Raw genomic sequence first — 26,732 nt, forward strand, 5'->3', positions numbered from 1 at the left:
CTAAGTCATTTTGTAACCTAAAAATTTGGACATGCCGCTTTCTAGTTTTCATTTTTTTATGGAAGAAATGGGATCCGCGATCACCTTGTGTTAGTCATTGCTTACGAGCATACTTTCCCCACAAATTTTGACCAAAGGATAGTAATCGCTCTCTTTGTTTAACAAGCCTCTGAAGATGTTGTTCAACATGTCGATTTTCTGGATAAAGTTGAAATTGAGATTCTACATTTACTGAAAGCTTATGTCGTATATTCCCGACTTGAGCCCAACGTAATTGAAAATGAAAGCCACTACTACTTACTGAATTTCTGCTGGTAAACTTATTAATTACTAAAATGATTATCAGAATAAAATAAAAGAAATAAAGATCAATAAGTAACCTATTAATATCAACTGATGCTACAACTACAGACAATCAAATAAAACAAGTCTAAAGGGGACTATGAAAATAAAACAAGTCAAGTATTGACCCGTATTGACCCGTCTGCATTTTTCATCTTTGAGAACCTCGTGTAGGTCTGCAAACATGATTACGCTTGCGAGCATGATCTACACTGTGATGCTGCGTTCGACAAGCATGGCCATACCAGCAGTCTTCCCGGTTTGACGCCTCAAGTGGCAGAAGCTATCATCCAAAACATTTGCAACGAAACATTTCTCAGTCATCACTCAAACAAAACTTTGGAATGACAAAGTTACAAAAAAGAAACATGTAAGGGAAGTTGATATATGTTGGTTTTGCTGAGTTAATTTTTTAGTTACAAAAGGTGACGTGATACAATTAACGACTTCAATGTTATCCGAACAATATTATAGCAGGAATATTCATTTTGATATCATTAAATACAGACAAGAGACATGAATCTTTCTGCATGATTTGGTGTTGATTCCAGGGCAGTAAACTATCTGATGAGTAGAAAACAAGTGAACAGGGATAATGAAAGACATGTATTGAGATTTGAGACACAGTTTTTGACAGAAGGCTTACATGGACAGGCAATGAAATCCGGTACCAGTATAGAAGAAATGAAACCACCGTGTTGTAACAATCACTGCATAGAATAGAGAAAAAATGGCAACAGTTTTAGGGAAAAGGAAAACAACTATGAATTGCTAGAGGCCCTAAGTTAAAAGCATAGAATGATGGGTTATATAACAGGTCAAGCTGACAAATTTAGATGAGAAAAGAACAGTAAATAAATATATTTTTTTTCCATAGATAAACAGTAAATAAAACAATAAATAAAAAGGCAAATTTGCCAAAAACAACCTTTTGTAACCCCTTTTTTGCGAGAAACAACATTTTAAAAAAAAAATTGCGAAAAAGAGCCTTAAACTAAAAAAACATACGAGAGACAACCTTTTTGTCTTTTCAGGCGTTGACTACTCATTTCCGGCATTGACTTCGCCGATTTTACTAACCTCGCCCTTTTTCACTTAAAACCAAAAGGCAAATTTGCCAAAAACAACCTTTTATAACCCATTTTTTGCGAGAAAAAACCATAAACTTTTTTTTTTGCGAAAAATGACCTTAAACTAAAAAAAAACTTGAGAGAGACAACCATTTTGGTTTCTAGCATTGCCTACTAATTTCCGGCCTTGACTTCCCATGTGCAGGTCACATGTTTTCGTTTTTTCCTTATTTACACCCATTTCCCTCCATATTCTCTCATATAAAAGTAGTTGATTAAAACCTAAAAAAATATTACATTTGATTAATAGTATACTTAGATATCTCCTTACTTCGAAACCCTTACCTTTATAAACTTCATGCATATGGTAGAGATAATCTCAAGCTAACTGCCTCTCGCAACACAAAAATACATTGCTTGGCAGTTTACGTATAACCTCCACATACAAGAAAAAACACCTAATTTCACCACCCTTTTCCAATCAAATTAACAATATCCTTGATGTTTTTAGTCGATTAAAAAACCTTAATTTTATGCACTCACTAGTTAAGGCTTAATTCGATGTTCATGGACAACGGATACTGAGGAGTAAAATGTGCTATAGAACATGATTTGGGTTCTAGTTTGATTCAATTCAAACAATTTGGAATTGATTCAATACAGTTTTCATCCATAAATTCGATTCAATTCAAACAATTAGGATAAAACCCTAACTTTCCTACATTGCAATTACACAAAATTAATTAACCAAACTTACCAAATTGTAGATGAAGACTGTAGAGAATGATTGAATTGAGATAAAATCTACCTTGGAAGCAGCATTTTCAGCGAATTTTGTAGCTGGGGAAGAACAGAGAGAGAATGAAGTTTGGGGTGTTTTTTGGGTTTTCTTTTGCTGGATTTTGGTTTTAAGGGAAAAAAGGTTAGGTTAAACCGGCGAAGTTAATGCCAGAAATGAGTAGTCAACGCCGGAAAAGACAAAAAGGTCGTCTCTCGCAAGTTTTCTTTAGTTAAGGTCCTTTTTCGCATTTTTTATTTTAAAACGTTGTTTCCCACAAAAAATGGTTTATAAAAGGTTGTTTTTGGCAAATTTGTCTTTTGGTTTTAAGGGAAAAAGGGTGAGGTAAGCAAAACCGGCGAAGTCAATGCCGGAAAAGACAAAAAGGTTGTCTCTCGCAAGTTTTTTTGGTTTAAGGTCCTTTTTCGTAATTTTTTTTTAAAAGGTTGTTTCTCGCAAAAAATAGGTTATAAAAGGTTGTTTTTGGCAAATTTGCCTAAAGAAATTTTAGGGAAAAAATTTTGACGGGAAAATTTTGCACCAGCAAGTGAGACGTATCACTCCTATTGTCTGTTTTAGTATAATGTAATAGATTTTTCATGAAAAACAATAGACCCGAAGGCCAAAGATAACTTGGCTCGAATTCGACCAGCTTTGAACAAATCAATCTTTACCCAAATAGAATCCCAATCGGGACACACTACCCTGTGCCCTCTCAATGAGCTTGAGGAAAATCAATACCCTTTCTAGTTCTAGATAGCTCATCTTTTAGAATTTGGTAAACCTCAGTGCAGCATAATCTTTTCGTGAACAGAAGACACTTCTTTCAATAAAAATAGAAACACCCACCAGAGATTTCTGAAGTGACATTTCTTAGAATCGATAAGGAAAAAGGGAGAGGAGAAAACCCCAAAAAATATAAAATAAACCAACCAAATGAGTTAAAGTATTCTAAGCCGTTGCAGCCTCCCCCTCAGGAAACAGATATTCTTTCTTCCAATATAAAAGCAAGTTTTCTTAGTCAAACAGCACATATTCTAACCTTAACATAAGGAAAGATATCTCGTCAAAAATAAAAACATAAGAAAAGATCATAAGAAAAACTTACTTGCAGACATGAGTACCAGCAGTAATTATCTCAGGATGCCTTAAATGCAAACTTGAACGATCTGTGGGAACACAAAAACATTTCAAAAACAGAGGATCCAGGGATGCATGCATATTATTCACATTATTGAGGAGAAAAGAAAATATCTAGAATTTTTTTCCCACAACATAATCAAATATTTAATAGACTCTGGGAAGCAAGTAAGAATTCCTGTGAGTATGTTCTTCAAGCAGATATAAGTGTGCATGTACTGTCTTGGAGAAGGCACGCCACACCATATTGGAAAGAGTATCGTCTATTTTAATCATTATCATACCCGATGCATCAATAAAAATAACCAGAGATGATCCAACCGCTTGCTGGGTTTAGGTGAGTTTTATAGTATCTAACCTTACCATAGTCTAAGAAACCATTATATCAAGTTCTTCATGGTCCCTTGAAAGATGTTAGAAAAATATATTGAGCTAGCCCAACCAAGAACTGAGGTAACAAAATGCAGTCTTGACGGGAGTAGATGTATTTTGAAATATGGCACATTTCATTGAGAGAGGTTCTTTCACTCCATCATTTGCTACAAACAGTTTTATTATTCATTATCATTATCATTACCCCATTGCCTCAAAGAGGCTCCCGCAAGAAGCAGGGTAAGGGGGGGTCGGACACGCAACCTTACCCCTGCAATTGCAGAGAGGTTGTTTCCAATTGACCCAAAACCGATAACGGGACGACAACGGGACGACCATCTTCTACTTCACGGAAAGGAAGCCAAGAGGTATTAAGAGCCATTTTGACCATCTTCTACAAACAGTTTTATCATAAAAGAAATAATATTCCACTGCATCACAGGACCATATGGAGGAATCTTAATACTAACTTTCTCTAAAGTACTGGAGACCGTCTACTAACTTCATTAATACTCCGTGATGATTGAAGAAGTATTTTCAAGACCCCTTTTTAAGTGTTTGTAGAAGAAACTTAGTGTTTGGATGAGGGAATTAAGGGGGAGGAGATGCATCTTTTAGGTAGCGGCTATGGTTCCAAAATTTATCCTCAAGTTATTCAACCTAATTTGATACAATTACATCTCTAGTGAAATTGGTGAATAAGCTCTTTACTTGGTCTTCTGCATGAAATGATGTTTAAGACAGTTCGAATTACATCAAAAGGTAAACTTTAAAATGGTTGACTCGGTGGAGGATATAATATTTACAGCTAAGCAAAAAAACTGGGTACATGTTATGTGTAGATGCCCATACAGAAGACTGGAAGAAATGGAATAGAAAGTTCACGGAGAACTGATGCAGGAAAGTATTATATGATTCATATCACCTATTATGTATAGAGAACAGTATTTTTTTTGTTTTGGTAGAATTACCAATTTCTCGGTTGTCCAACTTTGTAACCCAGTCGGAAATGACTTCTTGTAGTGTTGTACCCATCTGTCTTATGCACCTATTTGTGATCTGTAAAATGACTGTAAGGTAAAAGGATAAAGGATGCAAGAAGAATATAAAACCACCAACTTCATGAAATACACACATCTTGTTCAAATTGATTCCTTTCATGCGCTACAGAAGGGATAATGGACACTCTGCGCTCCGAGATCTGAAAGAAAACAAAGTGCACCACTAGATTTAATTAGGTAATGAGAAATTTCAAAAACACAAGAAGCAACAGCAAAACTCCGAGGATGACCAGGAATATATTGTTATAATTAACTGGGAGAAAGAATGAAATCCTGTTGTACATCACAAAAGAAAAGCCCTGATAAAACTCCACCAGCATGGCAAATGAGATTCAAGGACAGCTGCATCCTAATGAAGACTAGCAAACAAATTCTGCAGATCCAACGAACCCCTATGATCTTCTACTGTGTGCTTCTACTGTGTGCACATAAAGCTATCACAAGCAGCAACTTATACTCCAAAAACCTCACTACAACCACTCTACAAGAATTCTCTCATTTCATCTTTACATCTATACGCAACCTTGAACGACATTGATCTTGTTACTGCGTCTATTGTTTCACACCGTCCTTCAAAAATCTTTTTATCCCTCTGCGTCCATATAGCATAGAAAGATTCTGCAAAATGCATTCCATTGAGTTTCTGTCAACATTGCTTCCTCCTGCAAGCTTTAGCAGCCTGCATAACTTTAGTTACAAGAGGTAAATATTCTCTTTTGAGTATTGATGAACAAAACCAGCAGCACATCTTCCCAAACTCGGTAGAATTAGGGATGTCAACGAGCCGAGCTGAGCCGAGTATTTGGCTGTTCGAGCTAGGCTTGAATGCTTGATAAGAGATTTCCGAGCTCGAGCTCGAGCCGAGCTTAACCGAGCTTTCATTTTCCCTGTTCGAGCTTCGCTCATTTAAGTTTTTCGTTGTTCGAGCTTAGCTCACGAGTAGCTTGTTTAAGTTCAAGCTCGAGCCGAGCCGAGCTATTAACAAACGAGCCTTAAAAAACGAGCTTTTAACAAACAAGCCTTAATAAACAAGCAAGATCGAACTTAAACGATCATAAATGAAATATTATTTTAAAAAATTATAAAACATAAAAACATAACCAAACCGAAATAAAAAGTTAGCACAGTATACTAAATAATACTATTTTATAAATTATAATCTCCTAAAAATCAAATCTAACAAAATAATTGCAATTTATATTTACTATAAATAAAAATTAGTCATATTTTTTATAGAAATTTAATATAAACGAGCTTGAACAAGCCTTAAAACGAGCTTATAAACGAACACGAACGAACTTGGAAACGAACATGAACGAGTTGTTCGCGAGCCTAAACGAGCCGAACACTAGGTTGTTCGAGCTAGTATCATTTATTAAAAGAGCTTAAAATATTTGTTCAGGCTCGTTTATCTATCAATGAACGAACATTGACTGAGCTTTGACCGAGCTTGTTCACAGGCTGTTCACGAGCGTATCAGTTCATTGACATCCCTAGGTAGAATAGGAACATTTAAAGAAAAGGTGACTGATGTTTTCAGCTTCTATACCACAAAGAACACAAAACCCATCAGGTTGAATACTCCATTTCTGCATTCTGTCCTTAGTAAATAGCCAAGTGACAAACAGGCTCGGACTAGCCATCATATTAATACACATACGCCTTTTCCATGGAACCACTGTTCTAGGACCCTGCATACTGTTATAGTCTTATAGAGCTTCTTAAAAGAAAATTTGCTCCCTGTCAAAAAGGGTCGAAACCCTCCCTGAAACTGACGTATATCTCTGCACTGAAGTATTTTTTTCATGCCCAAGACATACCAGATGGGATAGACATAGTCCGTAAGTCCTTGTTTCTGAGGTAATAAGAATGCATCTACCTTATCCATAATTTATCTTGCTTCTTAGCGACTGACCAGAATAGCGTATAAATGGAAGCCTTATTCCACATGGCAAGTCAATCAAGTTCCACCCTCCCCTGCAATCTTAGGAAGACATAACTGCTCCCAAGGTACAAGAGCTTTCCTAGATTGCTTTGCAGACGGGTGATAGCATCAAGGATTCATAGAAGCCAACTGCGTGATTTAACCTTGCCACTATAATAACCCCCTGTCCCCCTTTAAACCGGCTTCCAAATCACTTGAAAGGTTAAGGCTCTTCTAATAGTGAAAAATTCTGTATGGCTGCTAGAACTGGGTAGGATTAACCTGCTCGAATGCATTTCTTCAATCTCAGAGTCTCAGGTGACGCATAAATTTTGGGTGAAGCCACTATTTGCTTTCTTGATCAATAAGCTCATTGCTTCGCCTAGACACAGATCCAAGTTGTAGGGTTGGAGAGGAAAATGAGAAAGAATTTTTATGGTGCAATACAATTAAGGAAGCTAGCTGGCGGTGGTTGCAGAGTACGGCTCTTAGTTTTAAAGGCGCGCACAAAGGCGCAAAAGTCCCTGGAGCCTAGGCGCAAGGTGCAGGGCAAAGACGCGCGCCTTTCGTACTCAAGGCGCACAATTTTTTAATTTTTTGTGGTACTTATTTTCTTAAAAAAAATCAAAACAGAAATACTTGTTATCACAATGGGTAAAATAGTAATAAAAATAAAATCTAAAGCCTTTTTTAGAAAAAAATAACCAAACAAAAAGGGGACTAGGGAAGGTTTAAGTAACTTTTTAGTCACTCGCTATGCATTTAGATTCTCAAAAGAAGTGCGCCACACCTTACATAAAGCAATTTAAAATAGAAAGAGGAGTTGTTTGCATGACCTATCGCTGAATGAGACAAGGAAAATATGGAAAATTTTAGGGTTTTCTCTCTCCTCTTTTCAATATAGTAAATTCTAATTGCTAGGGAACCATTAAATTCACGTGGTTTTGGCCTTTTAAAAAAAAATATTACTTGTCAATAATTGGAGCCTTATAGGCGCTTAAGGTGTTGCGCCTTGAGCCTGGAAAAAAGGCGCAAAGGCGCGCACCTTTTGGAGGGTGCCTGAGCCTGTCATGGCTAGGCGCCAGCCTTGAGCCTAGGCGCGCACCCAAGGCGCGCTTTTTAAAACTAAGGTAGGGCTACAGAAGTATTCACATTTTAGTCGGCAACATTACCATGCAACTTTTGTGGAACATATTTGGAATATTGGATGGAACAATTTGAACCACCACACCTGCCTGCCTTCCGAAAAGGAAAAAAAAATAAAAATAAAAGAGAAGTAAACCCATTTTCATCCATTTAGATAAGAGTAATGTGAGACTCCTATTGAAAGTCACAGCAACAAAAAATAACTCACACCGGAGACTATTTTAACGAAGATCCAGTTCCTTATAACAGCACATTAGGATACATTATCAAACCAAACACACATCCTTATAAATTTAAAGCACAATCTTAGAAGATTCCAGAACGCGAAACATTAATAACATGTAGGGAATGGAAAGTGCAAAGCCAATTTAAAACATACAGGTCTAAACGTTTCAAGTTCGCAGGTGGGGTGTTGATCTGTCCTAGCAACTCCCTGCGCGTGCCAATAAGCACCACAAAATGTTTTATCGCAACCTACGCCTACAAAAGATTGAGGAACGAGAGTTTGGGATCAAACTTTCAAAACAAAAATTGTTAGTAAAAACTTGAACTTAAATACATTAAACAGGAAAGGAAGATTTCAGGGCATTTGCTTTGGGGGTTTAAAAAAGGGAAAGACAATCAACTACCCTAATTCTCTTTTATGTTAATTGTCAGAGCAAATGTAGTCATTCCCTTTACCCCTATTATTCACCCACTTTTCTCTACCGTGATTCTCCACCAACCCAACGGAATCATCATTACCCCAAACTCCTCTCACCCAACTAACCTAAACTACCACGTTGACCATCTAATTACACGACACCTTCGCCAAACACCGGCAGCTAGACCTGTCAAACGGGTCGGTCGGTCGGGTCGGGTTGTAAAAAATTATTTTCGGGTTCGGGTTGAATCGAGTCGGTTACTTTCGGGTTCGGGTTTACAAATGCTTGTTCAAGACCCATAACTTTCGGGTTCGGGTCGACCCAACGGGTTGAGAGATTCTAAAACGCGCATTATATTTTCATTAATTTAGGTGATAAATATACAAAATATGAGCAAAAATTAACAAATTTTCCTACACAAGTTTATATTTAATCAAATTCAATCATAAAATGGCGTATAATTCAAATTAAAATTATATTACACACAACAATAGTAAAAACAACGTGTTTATTATGCTTACGTTTTCTCATAATCTCAATTTTTAGTATAAATACAATGATTTTCAATCGGTCGGGTCCAAAACGGGTTCGGTCGGGTTTTGACCCATTACTTTTCGGGTCGCTTGGGTTCGGATAAAATCAGGTAAGGGTCACAAAATCTTGTTCAGGACCCATTATTTTCGGGTCGGGTTCGGGTGGGGTTCGGGTCGATTTTCGGGTCGGGTCGATTTTTGACAGGTCTACCGACAGCCCATCCTAAAAACCCAACCACAACGAAATAACCCTCCCACCACAATTTCCACAAACCACCCACCCACCACCAAAAAGCACCTACCTTGGCTACCTAACCCTGAAAAGCACCCCAATCACCGCATGAACAAAGTCAACAAACCCTTTAGCTCCCTCAAAAACTAGCCACCTACTTCGAAAACAACCTCACCCACTCAAAATAAACTTGAACCACTTGGAAAAACCACACCACTTATCCCCAAACCCCAATCAAGATAATCCAACAAAAAAACTAGATCTAAAAGAAATGAAGAGAGAAGTGAAGAGAGAGAGAGAGAGAGGGGGCAGTGGCCACGACAAGTAGGGCTGGGGCATAAGCCGCGGCGGTGGGGGTGGGGGAGGGGCAACAGCGGCGGCAATGGGTGTTATAGCCAAACATGTCACGAAAGATTAGGAACAAACTCTGCGAATACAATGTAGAACAAATAATAAAAAAGGAAACCAACTAAATAAAGAGTCTTGCGAATGGAAAGTGTTGAGATTTCCATATTGCAAATTCCCATTAATCCCACAAGAGTTTATTGGCAACAATCTCTTACGATTTCTTTTGGCAAGTAATAAACTATCTGATTTTGACTCCAACCCCCAAACTTGTGTTCTCGTTGTTTGACATAGGTTGCGTTAATTTCCTAACAATGGGGATGGGCAGTGATGGTGGTTATAGCTTGAAGGGACAGTGGGTTGTAGTTGTATGGGTTTCCTTTTCTTTTTGGTAAAATAAACGGTTGGGAAAACTAAGGCTTTTGCTTTCCTTTCTCCCGGAGTCCCTTCCTTGATGACATTCTCTTTACCCTTTGCTGCTTTTGGAAGGAGGATATTCCCTTTTGGCCGCTCAATCTTGTGGTTCCTACGCCGCTGCGTTGCCCGGTCCTTTTCTTTTAGTGCTTCGACCCAAAGCTCAGCCTTAACGGTTTGCTTGACCGGCAAGTCTGCCGTCTCCAACCCCTTCCCTTTCTCCGATCATAAAGCCTTATGATCTCTATATTTTACATCTTCCCTGAATGAATGCAGTGCCCCTCAATGGGCAGAATCAAAGCTTGTTCCAAAAGTAGTACCATCTATAGAACACCAAACTCAAAACTACTTTGTGCTATTTCCATTAAAAAGTGCAATATTTTATTAATAAATACTATAAAGAACATAATGTTTTGTTTATCTTCATAAGTAATAATAACAAAATGATAAACAAAACCTGCTCTAACACTACCATCGGGAATATACGACTTCATAAGGCTTTGAGAAGTACAGATGCATCGAAAAAGTGATTAGGTTGTGTGCTCATGCAGAGTGGAACGGACTATCCAATTCGGGACCTGGAGCGGCCTGCAGTAGTGTTTTACCTCAAAATAAGGTGATACCATCTCTAAGGGAGAACTTTAAGATCTTCACGGATAGCAAGAGTCACAAATACATCCTCACTCTTAACGAACTATTTGTAAAACATAAGGTGGCTTGAATTTAAAAAGAATTATGACTCTGGAATCCAATACCAACTAACCAAGAGAAAAGGAAATGTCGTATGTTCCCACTTCCTAGTAAGTTGTGTAGGAAATTTAAGAACGCTTTGTCTTGAGGTTATAGTGTATGGTCAAGTACAGTACAACTATAAAAAAAAATCAACCTAGATTCTGAAACATAATACCAACCTATGCTACTACTACCTCCGTTCCTAAATATTAGTCACGCTACTTTCCTTTCCTTTCCTTTTTGTGGACTAGACTTTTTCATTTTTCAAGTTTCACAAATTTGTTCTTATACAAACCCCACTTAGTCACTCACAACACTCTCTTATCCTACTACTTAGTACACTTCTCTCCTACTTTTTCTTACACATGCCCTACTTTTTGTACACACTATCATCCTCCTTGTCTCTATAGCTACAAAACCACGATAAGTGAAATCACTATTAAGGAATGAAGGTAGTATAAAAATAACTCTTGAATGGTTGTAATGGCAAGGGAAAATATAATGAAGTTAAAATTCTGACTTTTTTATTAGTTTGGATTTGGGTAATTAGTTAGTGGGGTAACCTATTCACCTAAAATGGGGGTTATTTGCAACCCATCTCCCCCTTGGACTAATTATCCCCGCTATAAAAATAACCCTCTCCTCTGAAAACTCCCTCTTCTCTTAGTAGGCCGCAGCCGCCGGTAAAGCATCCCTTGCCACTGACAGACGTGAGAAGACCCACACAATCCGCTCTTCATGAGGCGAATTGGAGTCATCAATTGAGGAGGCACTTCAATCAAAATTTAGGGCTTTTGATCTTTCTAGTGAGGCGATGCTCATGGTGGTATCAATTTTACCGCCAACACGGTGGCTCCCGTTGATGATGGCGAATTTTTGGTCTTGCAACTAGGTTGAGGAAGAGAGAAAGCAATTATTCTTTTACCCCAAGATTGTTTCCAAACTATAGAAAAGGAAAGATTACACCTAAAATTAACACTCCGTAGAAAATCCATTAAAATTTACCCGCCTAAAGATTTATGGGATTCAGGCTTCCAACCTTCAAGGCGAGGCCATAGTATTATGAGATGTCCAAGATTTCAAGGCTCTCAAGAAAACTAATGATCACAATAACCTAACATTTGGAAAATGAGATTATCACCAATAGATGACTTTGCAATCTACATTATCTTCACTTCAAAAAAAAAAAGTAATAAAGTGAGAGAAACGAGAAAGTACAATGTTGCGGGATGCTAATGTCAGATCTTGATGGCATCATTCCACCACATGCATGGCATTGCAAATGGGCAATACTCTCAGGGCAGCGAAAACCCCCAAATTGAGTTCCTGTAGTGAAGTTGTATGCATTAAGAAAGGGGACCTAGGGATAAAGAAAATTGTGATAAAACACTAATTACCGGATTACAACGCAAATCAATCATTTATTTTACAATAATACATCAACATAGTGGGTTATTTATCTACTTTTTACGCAAATTATGTGCTAAGTAATCCAATTACAAATTCAGGTATACGGCGCATATATATATATATATATCAATAACACATAGCTACAGTTTTACAGTAGCCATTTTAACTTTGAAAAATGGAAATAACAAGTAACAATTGAAGAAAACGAAAGTGGGGGATAATTGAAAAATGAAAATAATTGTTGCACAAAGATGTGTAGTTTAAAATTTTTTTAACTTTTCTAATTTTTATTAGTTCGTAAATGAAGATATTGTTTCTCACGGATGTGCATTGAAAACTGTGAAAAGGCAAATGGGACAAACATAAAAGAAAGAAGGGAGTACACAAAATACACATTAACTTTTAGATAAGAGCATTTCATACTACCACATTGAGGGCATGGTAGTTCCATCTCTTCACGCTCTTCATGAATTGGTGAACGCGCCCTCTTTTGACGATTCTTTTTCCCATTTGTAATGACCTAAGAAGAAGACACGATACAATTGTTTTAAGTAGAGTAAATGAAGAGACTCTTTACCTTTTACCCCAACCCTACCCCCCGGTCACTTTTTAATTAATACTTTTACAAAAAGTCAAAAACAGATAATATACGTATTCTGAAATATCATCATTACAACTTGATAACCGGAACAGATTGAAGAGGAAAGGCAGCAGGGGAGAGGCATATTGACAAAAATGAGCAGACGAGTACATGGGGAAGGGAGAAACACCATTACCATTTTTCTTCTTTTCGGAGTTAATGTAATGAGTATGTAAAGGAAGAAGAACAGATGAAACCTCTTTATGTCAATCATGTTATTACATCTGAATGTTCTACTCTGTTTTCTTAGAGATCTTAACAAGAAGTGTACGCTGTAAAGTCAACCCACAACATCGTGTAAGTGTATTATTTTCACGAATAACTAACAACAAACCATACTTTCGCTAGGTAATAAAGAGTTCTAGAGAGCATTGATTATGGTAAATTGGTAATTAAGGATATCTTAAACGTAGATGCTGAATAAATCACTTACAAGACTAGATTTGATGGTTGCATAAGAATCTAATATAGCAAGTTCTTCTGCAGAACGTCGCAGTGAAACATCTGCCTGCAAAATGTCCTACAGAAACAGAAAGCACGTCACTTTAGCTCACCAGAAGCGGCTAGTTCTGATTTCTAAATCATATAAATATCCATGCTTACTGGTACTTCCTTCCTGAGACAGACAATGTTGGTCCAAAAACTAACATATTATTTTATACGACAACTACCATTATAGTTAATTACACAAATGATGTATTTCAATACCTACTCAGAACAGATTAAGAGTCATTAAGACAGTGAAAAGTACAGATCAGTTAACAAACATGTTAATATGTAAACTTAGACAATAAACCGTTATCTGATACTAACGATTACAATTGCAAGATGGTACCAACTGAAAAGCACAACCAGTCTAGCTTAAATGAAATCTGTCGATTTGCTAAGCATAACATCTATAACTATTCAGTATTGCATGAGTGAGAAGATGACAAGTTGACAACTATAAGCAAAATAGATTACTCAAATTGGGTTATTACAAAAAGGAGGCAAGCAGTATCACCTCCTCAATACCATGGAGAAAATGATTTCTTCCAACAAACTGCACAACTGCTCTACAATGGGGGCACAAAACATTTGAATGTTTCTTTTGACACCGCTTTAACCACTCTGAGAAGCACCCGTTGCTGATAACATCAAGGACATATGCAGTAGAAACTGATTAGTCCTAGCAAAACAACAAATTCCTTTGTAGCTGGGGATGAAGCCATAAGGGTCAGAAATAATTATTCAACGAAACTAGATTTGACGAACCAGAAATTATGAAGGCAAGGAGCAACTGTCACAACATCATGCCAAACATTCAAACAAATGCTGCATTTTGTGTGCTCCGAGTCTAGAAAAATCTGGTAAAACGAACCACATTTGTAGCCACAATAAGGTTAAAAAATTCAAAATTCAAACTATTTAAAAGTAGAAAATAACTCAATTAAGCAAACCTTCAACTTATTCTCTAAGCGTTGTTCTTGAACAGGCATCACCTCAAACTTAAAGCTAAGGTACTCTGTGAACCAAAACAAGTAAATAAGTTAACACCGTAAAACCCAGAATGTTACCAATTGATAGCATGTTATATCATCTTGCTAGATCTCTGAAAACTCCACATATAGGAGAGCCTGATGCAGTAAGAGAAGAAATAAATTTAAAAACACACAAAACAAGAAAGTAAGCTGAAAGGAAGTATTTATGGTGGGCAGGTTTGTTTCTGATTTAATTGATTCGGTTCTGAATTTAATCCTAGGTACAAATTCATATGGTTCTGAGAAAGAAACAGACAAGCCAGTTCATATTCAACTGCAAAAACAACCAATGTGAGCACATCTTATCCTCCCAAAATTTGGCTCCACCTTTATTCACATGGAAAATTGATGCATCGATTGTGAAACAATCCAGTCCTTCAAACATTGCAAACCTGCTAAAAAGACTAACTAACCTTTTTTAGTGGAAGCTGGCACAATTTCACAGCCACACTTGATACCAACTACATCTTCACTCTCTAGTATAGCCCCATCAACGAGTATCAAATTTGAACTGCAGTAAATATACATCACCAGAAAAGTAAGGGAACAAGTATAAATCTGGAAAAGGATACCGACAGGTCATAAAATGAAAGAGCAACTATATGAATAAGATAGACACTAACATACGTTAAATATAAGGTTATCAAAAAAAGTACAGGAACTACAATCAATCTGGACTGAAAAACAATCATACAGTAAAAAAAACATGAACAAGCAACAGATATACACATAAGGTCGGCAATGCATTGCAGCATGGTGAGCTGGCCAACGTACCATGCCATGGAACGAGCAGGCTTCAGCCCAATGAAAGTCGAAAGCCCAAGTCACTGTGTTTATTAGGAAAACGGGGCTAAAAGCCCAGGCAGACAATGTGGCTCTAGGTCATATCAACTTTCAATCAAGACTTATAGATTCATACATATAAATACAAACTAACAAAGAATGAATACCTTAAATTTGATGGGTTAAGAAAAGACAGGTAATATTATGTTCATTGTGGCTTTTATGGTACATCTACTCCATGTAGGTAAATTGCAGTCCCAAAGAAGTCTCTTTTCTTGCTTTTGACCCCCATAACGGATATAATCATATTTTATAGAGTTTTTACCCCCGTCCCGTATGCACTTTTGTTCTCATTTGAGCTCTTCGGAGCCAATTTTAGTGCTAATATGTGTTCTGTAGTATGTTTAGTTGCAGGACCACCTTTTTGTGGTAATTGGTCTTTTGAGACCTGTTCCTATTATTACTGGACGAATACAGTGATCCCGAGCATGAACGGGATGATCTAGCCAACTTCAAAGAGCCACAAACGACAAATTAGACCCAAAGGAGTTAGGCTTGGGCCTCAAGATTCAAGGCCCGTGGATTTGAGCACAAGGGGATTTGTTAGTTGCAATCGCATCAGACCGGTTTATAGAAACCTGCCACACCGGTTTTGAAGATACAGGATCAGGAGCAGCCCCAGGATCAGGAGCAGCCCCTTGTGCCGAAAACTGGCCGGTTTTCGGAAACCGACCGGTTTTAGGTGCTTTTCCCTTTTTCAATCGTTTTTCTTCGTACGCTTTGAGGGGGAAGCTATATATTAAACTTAGTTTGATTTTAGTCGGACATCTTTTATTCCGTATTAGATTTCTAGCATTAAAAGTTTCGTAGATTTTGGTACCTAATTTCGCTCTAAATTCTTGTCGATTACGCTCATTATTTCAATGAAAGACTCAAACCTTTATTTCTTCAAATTGGTATTCTTCTATTCTATTTCGATTTACTTTGTTGATTAATTATGTTTCTATGTTTTCATTGATTTTAGGTGTTTTTATTATTATGAGTGAGTAATCTAATTTTCTAGGGTTTTTTGGGATCCATTGATTAATATGAAGGGATGATTTATTATTGTTGATTGTTGGCGTTGTTGATTAATTTCCTATTGATTGATTTCATTACTATGCAATTAGGTTTGCACAGGTTTAATTGTTATAGTTGAGCAGCATTAAGCATTAAGTTAATTAACTGAGAGATGCAACTTAATGCTAAGGCTAGTTTCAATAGCTAGAATTACAACAACAAAGCCTTAGTTCCAAAATGATGTGGGGTCGGCTAACATGAATCGTCATAGGAGATCGTCATTGTCATCAATCAAACCAGAAAGGAGCAGGAAGTAAAAAGAAAAAAGCAAGGAAGAGAAGTGGAATTAATAGAGAAAAGTGTATATATATTATAGAAGAAATATTGTAAGAGATAATAAAAAATAAGTAAAGTTTAAAATAAATGAATAAGTAAAATAAGTACATTTCAAAGTAGCATGTAAAAATAAAAAATTCACAAGAATTTTAAATATAAAATAAAAAATAAAAATAAGAATAAAAATAAATTAAAAAATAGAGAGAAGCATAAACATGAAAGTTGTATAAGTCACATGAAGTCATCAATATATATTCTCTCCCTCCGCTCTGTCCTATCCAACGCCATATTTTCCTCAATCCCAAGAAAGCTCATATCGTGCTCAATCACTTTCAATAGCTAGAATTAGTTTTAACAAATTACGAGAACCTGTTAATTCTAATTCTATGATTGATATCGACTCGAGAGAGCATGTTAGCTTGGTTAACCGTTACATTTTCTTGTTAATTGTTATGTCTCATCCCGGGGTATTATTCATTAGTGAACCTATGCCCTAGAATTTTTTATATTGATATTATCGTTATTTAATTATTGTCGTAGTTATAATACTCAATCCAACCGTTTTTCCTGTTATCAATAGTCTACACCTGTCAATTATAATACTCAATCCAACCATTGTACTCCGTTTGATCCTGAACCTGATTAGTTCTAGCTTATTGTTGTCTGAATAAGTAAATTATTGGAGAATTATTCACGGAGTTCAAGTTAGAGAATGGTGATCAAGGGTTATGGATGAAATAGATTATGATTGTTATTTTTGAGTTAATAAGGAAATGATCAGCATTTAAGGTAACTTTTATGTTCAGCAAAATATGTTTGTGCCCGTGTGTGAAATTTATTCTCTTTTTATATATGATCATATATCCATGGGTATGAATATTATGAATTGCATTTATATTGGTTGTTGTTTAATTTGATTGATATTGTGAAATTGTTTCTGGAATTGTTTGAAAATAATTTGTGTATTGAAATAGATTTTGAAATGATATTGTAAATTAAAAATGTGTTTCGTATTTATTTTGCTGGCATTGGATTATGAACGGAAATGGAAAAGTGGGCAAGGTACAGGCGGTGGAAAGATTCCAAAAAAATTAAACTAAGACCGGAACGGTCGAATATGTATGACAAGTTGTGTTTAAAATTAAAGCCAAGACCATTTCGGTCAAATATAAGTGATAAATTGTGTTCTGTGATAATTAAATTACGTTTGCGTCCAAAGCCTGTTCTTGCCACTGGTTTGTGAAGGAAATGATCAATGCTAGCTAAACGTTTTCAAAGATAACCAACGTTAATTTCCGAACAATTACCAAGTTAACGTTTTGACGGGCTGAAGTAAAGGTTACGAGTTTTCTACTCATTTTGGATGTTTTGTTTTTCTATGCCTTTTATTTGTTAAGCAGGTTTGTAGAGCCTCAAGCTGGATTAAGAAAAGTCAAGTTTGTGCATAGATTGGATTAATAAATTGTACTTTATGATTTAAGGTCATATCATTTGTGAGATTAGTACTGTAAATGGATGTATCTATGATTGTGAATTAAGGTTTATTATTTATTCAAGGGTTATTCTTTTGAGTTATTTATGGTTGTTTTGTGGGCTAAACCCAGGTTCAGAATCGAGTTTATTTTCCGTTGCGACTTTCCGTAGACGAAGCAATTTTATCAAACAGTTGGAGGACTACAATAACTCTGAATCTGATCATTTATTCGGCAATCTTTTTACTACATATTCAGAGATGGATGACCAACCAAAGTCGAGGCTTACGGACTACTCCAAGCCAAGTCTTTCTGTGCTACCTAAGGCAATCATGCCTACTATTGAAGCTCACAACTTCAAAATTGAGCCTGTTTTGATAAATATAATTGAGAGGCACCAGTTTGGTGGGGAGAAAGGTGAAGACCTTAATCTTCATATTCAATCTTTCATACAGTATTGCTCTACTATCAAGCAAAAGAATGTGACTGCGGACAATGGAGATGCTTTTCCCATTTTCTCTGAGTGGAAAGGCAAAGCTATAGATTAATGGGCTCAATCGAGCAGCTATGAAAATTAATTATTGATTGGGAATCTTTGGCTCTTGCTTTCTATGTGAAATACTTCCCACCTGAGAAGACAGCCCGTCTATGGGGCCAGATTATTTCTATCACACAGCAAAGCAGATGAGAGTCTGTTTGAAGTTTGGGAAAGATTCAAGGATTTGCAGAGGGAGTTCCCGCACCATGATCTACAACCGTGGTTCTTGATCCAACAGTTCTACAATGGTCAATGGTCTACAATGGTCTGGGTAACGATTCTAGGCTCAGTCTGGATTCTGCTGCAAATGGGAGGATTATGCAAGTGTGCAACTTCCTGTGTCTAGAGCTATGAAGGTGATTGAGGAGATGGACATTCAATGGCCAGTATGGAAATCCTAGAGGCCTACCCAACACAGGTGATAAGCACGAGCTCAATTCCATTGAACAACTTACTACACAAATGACTGCCTTACACCACAAGTTCGATACTTTGCACGCTACATCATCTCAAACGGCCCAACTTGTAAGTGTAGCTGCAATGAATGCCCAAGCTGTGAATGTCTGTGATAGTTGTGGGATGTCTTTGAGTCATTATGCACAGGAGTGGAAGCTCCATTGAGCAGTGCAATGCATTCCATGCCTACGAGCAGAGCACCTTCACCACCACCAGAACCAATTGAACGGGATCCCACCTACCCGAATGTGGAATTTGAATCTTTGGATCAAAAACGCCATTTCCAATGTCTCAAAGGGTAAACCACTTCATCCCACTCGTTGGTTGCATAAGGAAAGTCTTAATAAAATAGACATTGATAAAGAGATGAAGAAACTATTTCAACATGCCGGTAAAGGTAGGATGTATGAGATTGGTGGTAGAAAAACGTATGCTAGTTTAACTCTTGAATGCTTGAGCAGCTTTATTTCGTGAAAAGTCGTACTTGGGAAATCACACATGTGCTATTTCAATTGCTTAATCAGTCTTTCAATATTACTTTAGCCCAATTTACACGTGTTTGGTATGAGAAAAGACTATCCTAGAGAACCCCCCACATGTTATAATGCTTTGGAATTGTGGAGAACTTTGACAGGGGAGGTGAAGAATGACATGCAACATTTGCATGTCACTTCCTTCCAACACCCCCTACTTAGGGTTGGGCAACAGTTTTTAGGGTTGTCCATCTTTTGGAGATTTGAGCCCGGCAATGTCCGTAGTGCCGAACTGATGATGATTAAGGGTAACTGGGTCTACCTTGGTACCAATCCTTTCAAGATTAATGTTGCACACCACATGGCCCTCCACTTACAGACCGCTGGGAAGTCAGGATCCCACACCCCCATGATTGGGGGCATGATCACTCATTTTGCCATGGGTCTTGCAGGCTTCGTTCCACCGGCCTATGGTCATGTTGAAGGCGGCAATGCTATCACACTTGCATATTTAGACCAGCAAGGGTGGATCAAGCCAGTTCATAATAATTTGAGGCCAAGTGAGATCTTATGGATGGTTAATGAAAGAGGGCTTTTGACAATGCCTAGTAATGATCAAGCAAGCTATTTATATGACATCCCTGGTGAGCAACTTCCTGAAAATGCTTCCCAACCAATACTAGAGCAAGCTTATTTCTGTGATCAGCACGGCTGCAGGCAACCCTGGTGAACCCGGTCCCCTAGACCCTAAGACTATCTATGCTCGGTTCCGACAATTAGCACTCCACCAAGAGGCTCTCACCTTTCGTTTCGATCGATTCGAGAGTCGGATCGCTTTGAGAGTGATCAACAAAGAGCCATGTTCCCCATATACGATTATTACGCCAGTCAGGGCGTTGTTGGTGAGTCTAGCGAGCACCCTTCATGGTTTCAGTATTCGTCGGGTGGTTATGCAGTTCCCGGCACCCATGGCACTTATATGCCCACTACCCATGTAGGTAGGCAAGGGAGTTATGGTGTCGGAGGTAGTGGAGCGGGGACGAGTGGTGGCTGAGGTGATGATGATAACGATGATGATGATGATATTTGAGATGACTCCATATCCCTTTGAGCCAATGAGAACATTGTCTGATATAGCTTGGGGGGTGTTCACTCCTCATGTATATATGGTATGATTTCTCTTCTTCCCTACTTTCATTATATTTCTTGCTTTTTGGTATGCTTAGTCTAGTTTTGGTGTGATTTATTGCTTTCTAGGTTAGCTTTATTGCTTTAAAAAAAATCAAAAATACGTTCCGATGAATATTAAATCATGCTTCCCTGTGTCCCTAGCTTGAAATTTTCTTTTTGGAAATTGTTTTGATTCTTGGCTATTGATGATAAATATTGTGGACATGTTAACTATGATTTGATATTCGATTGTTTTGATGCTCTAGCATGAGTCAACTTTGTCCAATTGTTTGTGAACTTGGTACTTGACTAGTTGATTTGGTTAGGAATCTCTGTGTGTTAGTTTCCTGGTATGTCATTGACTTTGAGTATTGGTTTATAACTTTTAGTAGTGTTTTTATGACTCATATACATGCACATTGAGGAGAACGAAGGTATTTGTTCTTGTGGCCTTCAGATGATTTTAGATACATTTGTTCTCTTCTTGCTACCCATGTTGTTGTCAGTGCCTTTTATTCGGTAATTAGCCACATTGCAAGCCTATTTAAGCCACACTGGTTACTAGTCCCAAGCTTGGGTGTGAGTGAGGTATTAGTGAGTGAGGTGAGGGAGTTGTTGTGTGCTTCATTCCAAAATTTGGGTGGAAAAATTTGATGTTCTTAATTTCTTATATGGTGAGTTGGAAAAAAAAGGGAAATTAATGCTCGAGATTTGAAGTTCAAAACAAGAAAAAAAAAAAGAGCAAATGTTCTAGTGAAGGTTCCTCAAAGGAAAAGAAAGAATTTGAAAAAGAAAAAAAAAAACTTATTACTTTCAAGGAAGAAAAATTCAAAGCGTGGTTTCATTCAAAGTGTTAAAATTTTATATTTTTTATGAGTGAACGGTTGTACGGATGAAAAAGGGTGGAAAAGTTTTGTGCGATGAATATTAATAGTGTTGAGTGGGAGAGTTTATGGTCACTATTCATATTTTAGTATTTTACCACGAGATATATTAGGATCTTGGCTCCCCGAAGCTAAAGATTTACTCTCACATTTTCCCAAATTTACCATACCCTTTACCTAAGCCTTACATTACAAGTTTTGAAGACCTTCCGACCTTTGTGCATAGAGTTGTATTAATGTGAAATTAGTTGTTTATCAATGCAAGGAATGACGTGACATATTCCGAGTCGACTATTAAGTTGAGTGCATGTCTTTTTATAAACACACGAGTGTTACGAGTTTGGGAGGGCATTGTTCACATAAAATGCTGGAAGGAGAGCGATCGGGTACATCTATTACCCGCCACATCAATGATTGAAGAGTGTGTGAGCGCTAGTCATGGATTCCATATGCACTTGTGGTTTTCTCTGCTTGACAATTGCTAGGGAAGATGGGTAGCCAGATAGATTTGATTGATTGACATTGATGCATATTTTGTTGGATTTGCCTTGAATCGTATCTTGGTTTGAAACGTATTTGGGGTGAAGTCTTCATTTATTTATTCATCGATGATGCATTTGCTTAGGGACAAGCAAATGTCTAGCTTGGGGGAATTTGATATATTCATATTTTATAGAGTTTTTACCTCCGTCCCGTATGCACTTTTGTTCTCATTTGAGCTATTCTGAGCCAATTTTAATGCTAATATGTGTTGTGTAGTATGTTTAGTTGCAGGACCTCTTTTTGGTGGTAATTGGTCTTTTGAGACCTGTTCCTATTATCCCTGGACGACTACGCAGATCCCGAGCATGTACGGGATGATCTAGCCACCTTCAAGGAGCCACAAACGGCAAACTAGACCCAAAGGAATTAGGCTTGGGCCTCAAGATTCAAGGCCCATGAAATACGGCAAAGTGTGCTCAAAACCGGTGGCACCGGTTTTCGCCGCCGGACCAGTTTTGAGCACAAGGGGATTTGTTAGTTGCAATCGCATCCGACCGGTTTATAGAAACCTGCCACACCGGTTTTGAAGACGCGGGAATCAGAAGCAGCCCCGATTTTCGGTGCTTTTCCCTTCTTTAATCGTTTTTCTTCATACGCTTTGAGGGGGAAACTATATATTAAACTTAGTTTTATTTTAGTCGGACATCTTTTAATCCGTATTAGTTTTCTAGTATTAAAAAGTTCCGTAGTTTTTGGTACCTAATTTCGCTCTAAACTCTTGTCGATTACGCTAGTTATTTCAATTAAAGACTCAACCTTTATTTCTTCGAATTGGTATTCTTCTATTCTATTTCGATTTATTTTGTTGATTAATTATGTTTTCTATGTTTTCATTGATTTTAAGTGCTTTTATTATTATGAGTGGGTAATCTAATTTTCTAGGGTTTTTGGGGATCCATGAATTAATATGAAGGGATGATTTATTATTGTTGATTGTTGGTGTTGTTGATTAATTTCATATTGATTGATTTAATTACTATGCAATTAGATTCGGACAGGTTTAATTGCTATAGTTGCGCAGTATTTAAGTTAATAATCGAGAGATGCAACTTGATGCTAAGGCTAGTTTCAATAGGTAGAATTAGTTTTAATAAATTGCGAGAGCCTGTTAATTCTAATTCTATGATTGATATCGACTAGAGAGAGCATGTTAGTCTGGTTAACCGTTGCATTTTCTTGTTGATTGTTATGCCTCATCCCGGATTATTATTCATTGGTGAACCTATGCCCTAGACTTTTTTATATTGATATTATTGTTATTTAATTATTGTCGTAGTTATAATACTCAATCCAACCATTTTTCGTGTTACCAATAGTCTAGACCTGTCAATTATTAGTAGAAAGAACAGTGATTCCCTGTGGAATCGATCCCTACTTCCCTTGCTATATTTTTAGTTTGTGAATGTTAGGTTTATCTTTGATAGGAGTGCGATTTAGCCTGTAAATAACTTCTCTCCTCTTTAATAGCGGTTAATAAGTATCATAACGACGTGAAGGGTCTGAAAACAAAGTCCGGGTATGGGTATAGATTCCAAAGCCATATCTTTGTTGTATCGCATCGTAAATCGTAACAGCGGAAGAAAAAATGCCAAGTAAAATTGACATCGATCAATCTTGATTCTCCGAAGGATTATAGCAAACCTCCTAAGCTAGCCTCCAAGAACCGCAAACTTCTATAAAATGGAAAATAATAACAAAGGACTCAAGGTGTCTCTAGAGTTAAGACACTTGGTGTAGGATGACAGATTAGTGAAGGAGATGAAAGAGGTTGACAATCTTTCATGGTCATGGATTGTTTTTTCACAAGTGCAGATGGGAAAGAAAGAGAGTGAAGATATTGATTTGTAGCTGAAAACTAACAGACAATAGTTGTTTCACAACTAGAAAACAACTAACCCGACAACCCTACATGAAGAACTTGGTTTGTTTGTCCCAGGACGATCAGGCCTATAAAATCCCTAAGCTTACACTATTGATGTAAGATATTGAAATCACCACTACTACGTACATAACTTGACCATAACTTATTTCATACTTTATGAGTTACTCATTATGACCCTTAAAAGTTTAAGCTTGTGGTTTTCCTGCCAATCAAATTATTATATTCGATGTGACAAAGCTCTCACAGGCATCAAATCTACCCACCATGATCTGAGAAGCTGTAGCGAGCCTCTTCACATTCACGCGCTTAGCCCAGCCACGATCAACGAATCTCTATTTACCTTTCTCTCTCTGTACATAAATACCTTCCGGTCTTTCATTGCCTTCCTGGGCAGCAACCAGGGTATCTTTTGCTGGCAATTGGAGGTTCTATCACCGGACCTCTTAATGTTTGAAAAGTTAGTTTTTGACCAGTGATGTTGTCGTTGTTGATTTTTATTGTTGCTTTCCCTTGGTTTGTGCTTAGGCAATTAATTTTCTACATTTATTTTCTGAAAAAAAAATGTCTTTAATTCAATTTGAAGTAGTTTTATCTGTGTGCTTGATTTGGAATTCTTGTTGATTCTCCGATATAAGATTGGTTCCACTCCAAGGAGTTACCAACTGGCAGAAAAACTCATTCCATGACTGTCAAACATATCAAAATAGCATATGAGGTTATCATGCCATTCCATACTACTACGTCGTTTGTTTCACCAAATGGCCCTTGTCCTCTGCAGCCTTAAATTCTTTAACTATTCATAGATATCACATAATGGGGTCAAAACACAAGGACATGCCGACTGAATTTATAGCCACACTTTTTACATTCATTCAAGAAATTACATCTTAGATCTAAAATTCTATGCCTGGTCAAAAGCTCAAACAAAGTACATCTAAGAAATAAAACATCTAGGCATAATGCATAGAATAGCTTAACTGAATTATGGTCATTCAAGTGATCAAATATTTATAGAAGTTACAAAATAACTTAAATTTTCATTTTACGCATTACAAATTTACAGTATCTTATCATGTGATGTCAAGAAAACTGAGAAACACGATAATTTTGCAGGAACCTCCAGCTCCAGGTGCCCAAGAGGTAAATAGCATGTCCTCAGTCCCCTTCTTCTCCCCCCCTCCCCCTCCCCTTTTTTCTGTCCTATCAAAGCACCACACACAAGATTCATAGGCCTAAAAGGAAAGAGGACAAGATGTGTACCTCTTGTTTCTGATAGTGGCTGAACAACGGTCAGAGTTCCTAATTATCTGGCACCATTCAAGCTTATCAGGGGTAGATGAGATCTGTGAGCATACAATTGTATCATCTGAGCTTATCTCAATGCTTGCATAGCTTGAATCTGATGGCACTACAAAAATGTACAAAGGACTAATTATAATTCAGGTATTAAAAATGGAACGAGCACTAATTCCTGTTGAAAACAAAACCTAAAAACAGTACTCCCAAATACCAAACAAAGATCCAAATGAATGGAACACGTGATAAGATAATGGCATCAGCGGAAAGTGAGTTTGAAATCGAAAACATGATGATGCCGCACTGGAATCAGTCTTCCAAGCTAACCGTTAAACATTATGTCATATACTCATCTATTAAGCATACAATGTCCTATATTGAATGTCAACTACAATGTACAATGACACTAAAGGTGTTTATTGGAAGTAACAATCAACAATGACATTTGAAGAAACTCCCTGTTTCAGCCTTTCAGACCCAATAAACCACACAAAAAAAACAAGATCTGAAAAACAAAGGAGCCCCTTTAATATTGGACCTTTGTTATTGCATTGAGACGCTACTTCCCATTAATTGCCTGTCCTCCACTCCTCCATACAAACATGCAGCTAGGTCAGTTTTGGCATCATTTATAGGAAGAAGAACCCAGCTTTGGCAAAAATCCAATGTATCGAGAGACAGACATACCGGCCACTCAAGCAGGAACAGCTAATTCCTGATTAATAGAGAATACCCATGTGGGTTGATTACATAATGAATTTTCAGATAGGTGTAGCTGAAAGACTGAAGCTTATCCAACGAAAATTAGATGATTTAACACTAAATTGTGATCCCATGACACTATTTATACATAGTAGCACACTAACACTTGGAAGCATAAATTGGCACAATTGTGAAAGTTCGAATTGCGAATAGGCTGTAATGCTTACAGTAATCAGAAATTAACTTCGAAAAGAAAAATGCAATCTTGTAAACAAAGAAAAGCATCTCCACCGTAACTAAAGACCAACACTGTTTACAAACGAATAATCCAACAAAATAAAAAATCAATTACACAAAAATGTACAAATGAATTATAAATAAGAAATTTCCTAATGATTCAATGAATGCATGATTTCAGAAACAAAGAAAACCTATTTCAAAATTCTCAAAGATATGCAAAATTGAACCTATAACAGGATTTGGAGGGTTTTCTTCCAAAGATGCTCAGAAAAACAATTTCATAAAATAAACGCATAAATATGTGAAATACAAAACTTAAAAGAAGAAATTCAGATACCAAGTTTAGCCCAAACTTCATCGGAGGAATTTGAACTAGATGATTGTCCAGCTTCCATTGATTGCCAAAGGAATACGGGTCTTTTCTTCGACTTTTTTTTTCTTTTATTCTGATTTTGTTCCCCGTTGAATAGAAATTGTAGAAATGCTAATGAAAATGGGTTGCCACTAATCACTTTGATGAAGCTTGTGAAGGAAGATGAAGACTTAGTAACCCAATAGGCCAGTTTAGCAGGAGTAATTCCTAAACAATTCAGCC

At 37.1% G+C, this 26,732-nt stretch overlaps 1 protein-coding gene across 2 annotated transcripts; it reads right to left on the reverse strand.

The window, feature by feature from the left end:
• Nucleotides 1–297: 297 nt before the first annotated feature.
• On the reverse strand, nucleotides 298–26,732 carry LOC110776729 (uncharacterized). Of its 2 annotated transcripts, XM_021981284.2 has the most exons (15): nucleotides 26,475–26,731; nucleotides 25,160–25,307; nucleotides 14,717–14,814; nucleotides 14,223–14,287; nucleotides 14,038–14,129; nucleotides 13,787–13,910; nucleotides 13,217–13,303; nucleotides 12,570–12,663; nucleotides 11,952–12,059; nucleotides 8,213–8,313; nucleotides 4,838–4,903; nucleotides 4,674–4,761; nucleotides 3,299–3,359; nucleotides 989–1,052; nucleotides 298–625 (listed from the first exon to the last, which is right to left on the reverse strand). In XM_021981284.2, exons 1-15 carry the CDS (start codon nucleotides 26,530–26,532, stop codon nucleotides 494–496), a joined length of 1,386 nt encoding a protein of 461 aa, XP_021836976.1. In that variant the 5' UTR covers nucleotides 26,533–26,731; the 3' UTR covers nucleotides 298–493. The 2 variants fall into 2 exon arrangements, with proteins under 2 accessions (XP_021836976.1, XP_021836977.1); XM_021981285.2 differs by lacking the exon at nucleotides 11,952–12,059 and having other exon boundaries at nucleotides 26,475–26,732.

The sequence above is a fragment of the Spinacia oleracea genome, chromosome 4 (assembly GCF_020520425.1).
Source record: "Spinacia oleracea cultivar Varoflay chromosome 4, BTI_SOV_V1, whole genome shotgun sequence".
In the NCBI taxonomy this organism is placed as follows: Eukaryota; Viridiplantae; Streptophyta; class Magnoliopsida; order Caryophyllales; family Amaranthaceae; genus Spinacia; species Spinacia oleracea.

Coding starts and splice junctions, on each gene's coding strand:
- LOC110776729 (XM_021981284.2), bottom strand. CDS start 26,532: ATGGAAGCTGGACAATCATCTAGTTCAAATTCCTCCGATGAAGTTTGG. Junction 14,130..14,222: donor GCTTAGAGAATAAGTTGAAG/GTTTGCTTAATT, acceptor TCGTTTTACCAG/ATTTTTCTAGACTCGGAGCA. Junction 4,904..8,212: donor AACTTGAAACGTTTAGACCT/GTATGTTTTAAA, acceptor GTTTTCTTTCAG/ATCTCGGAGCGCAGAGTGTC.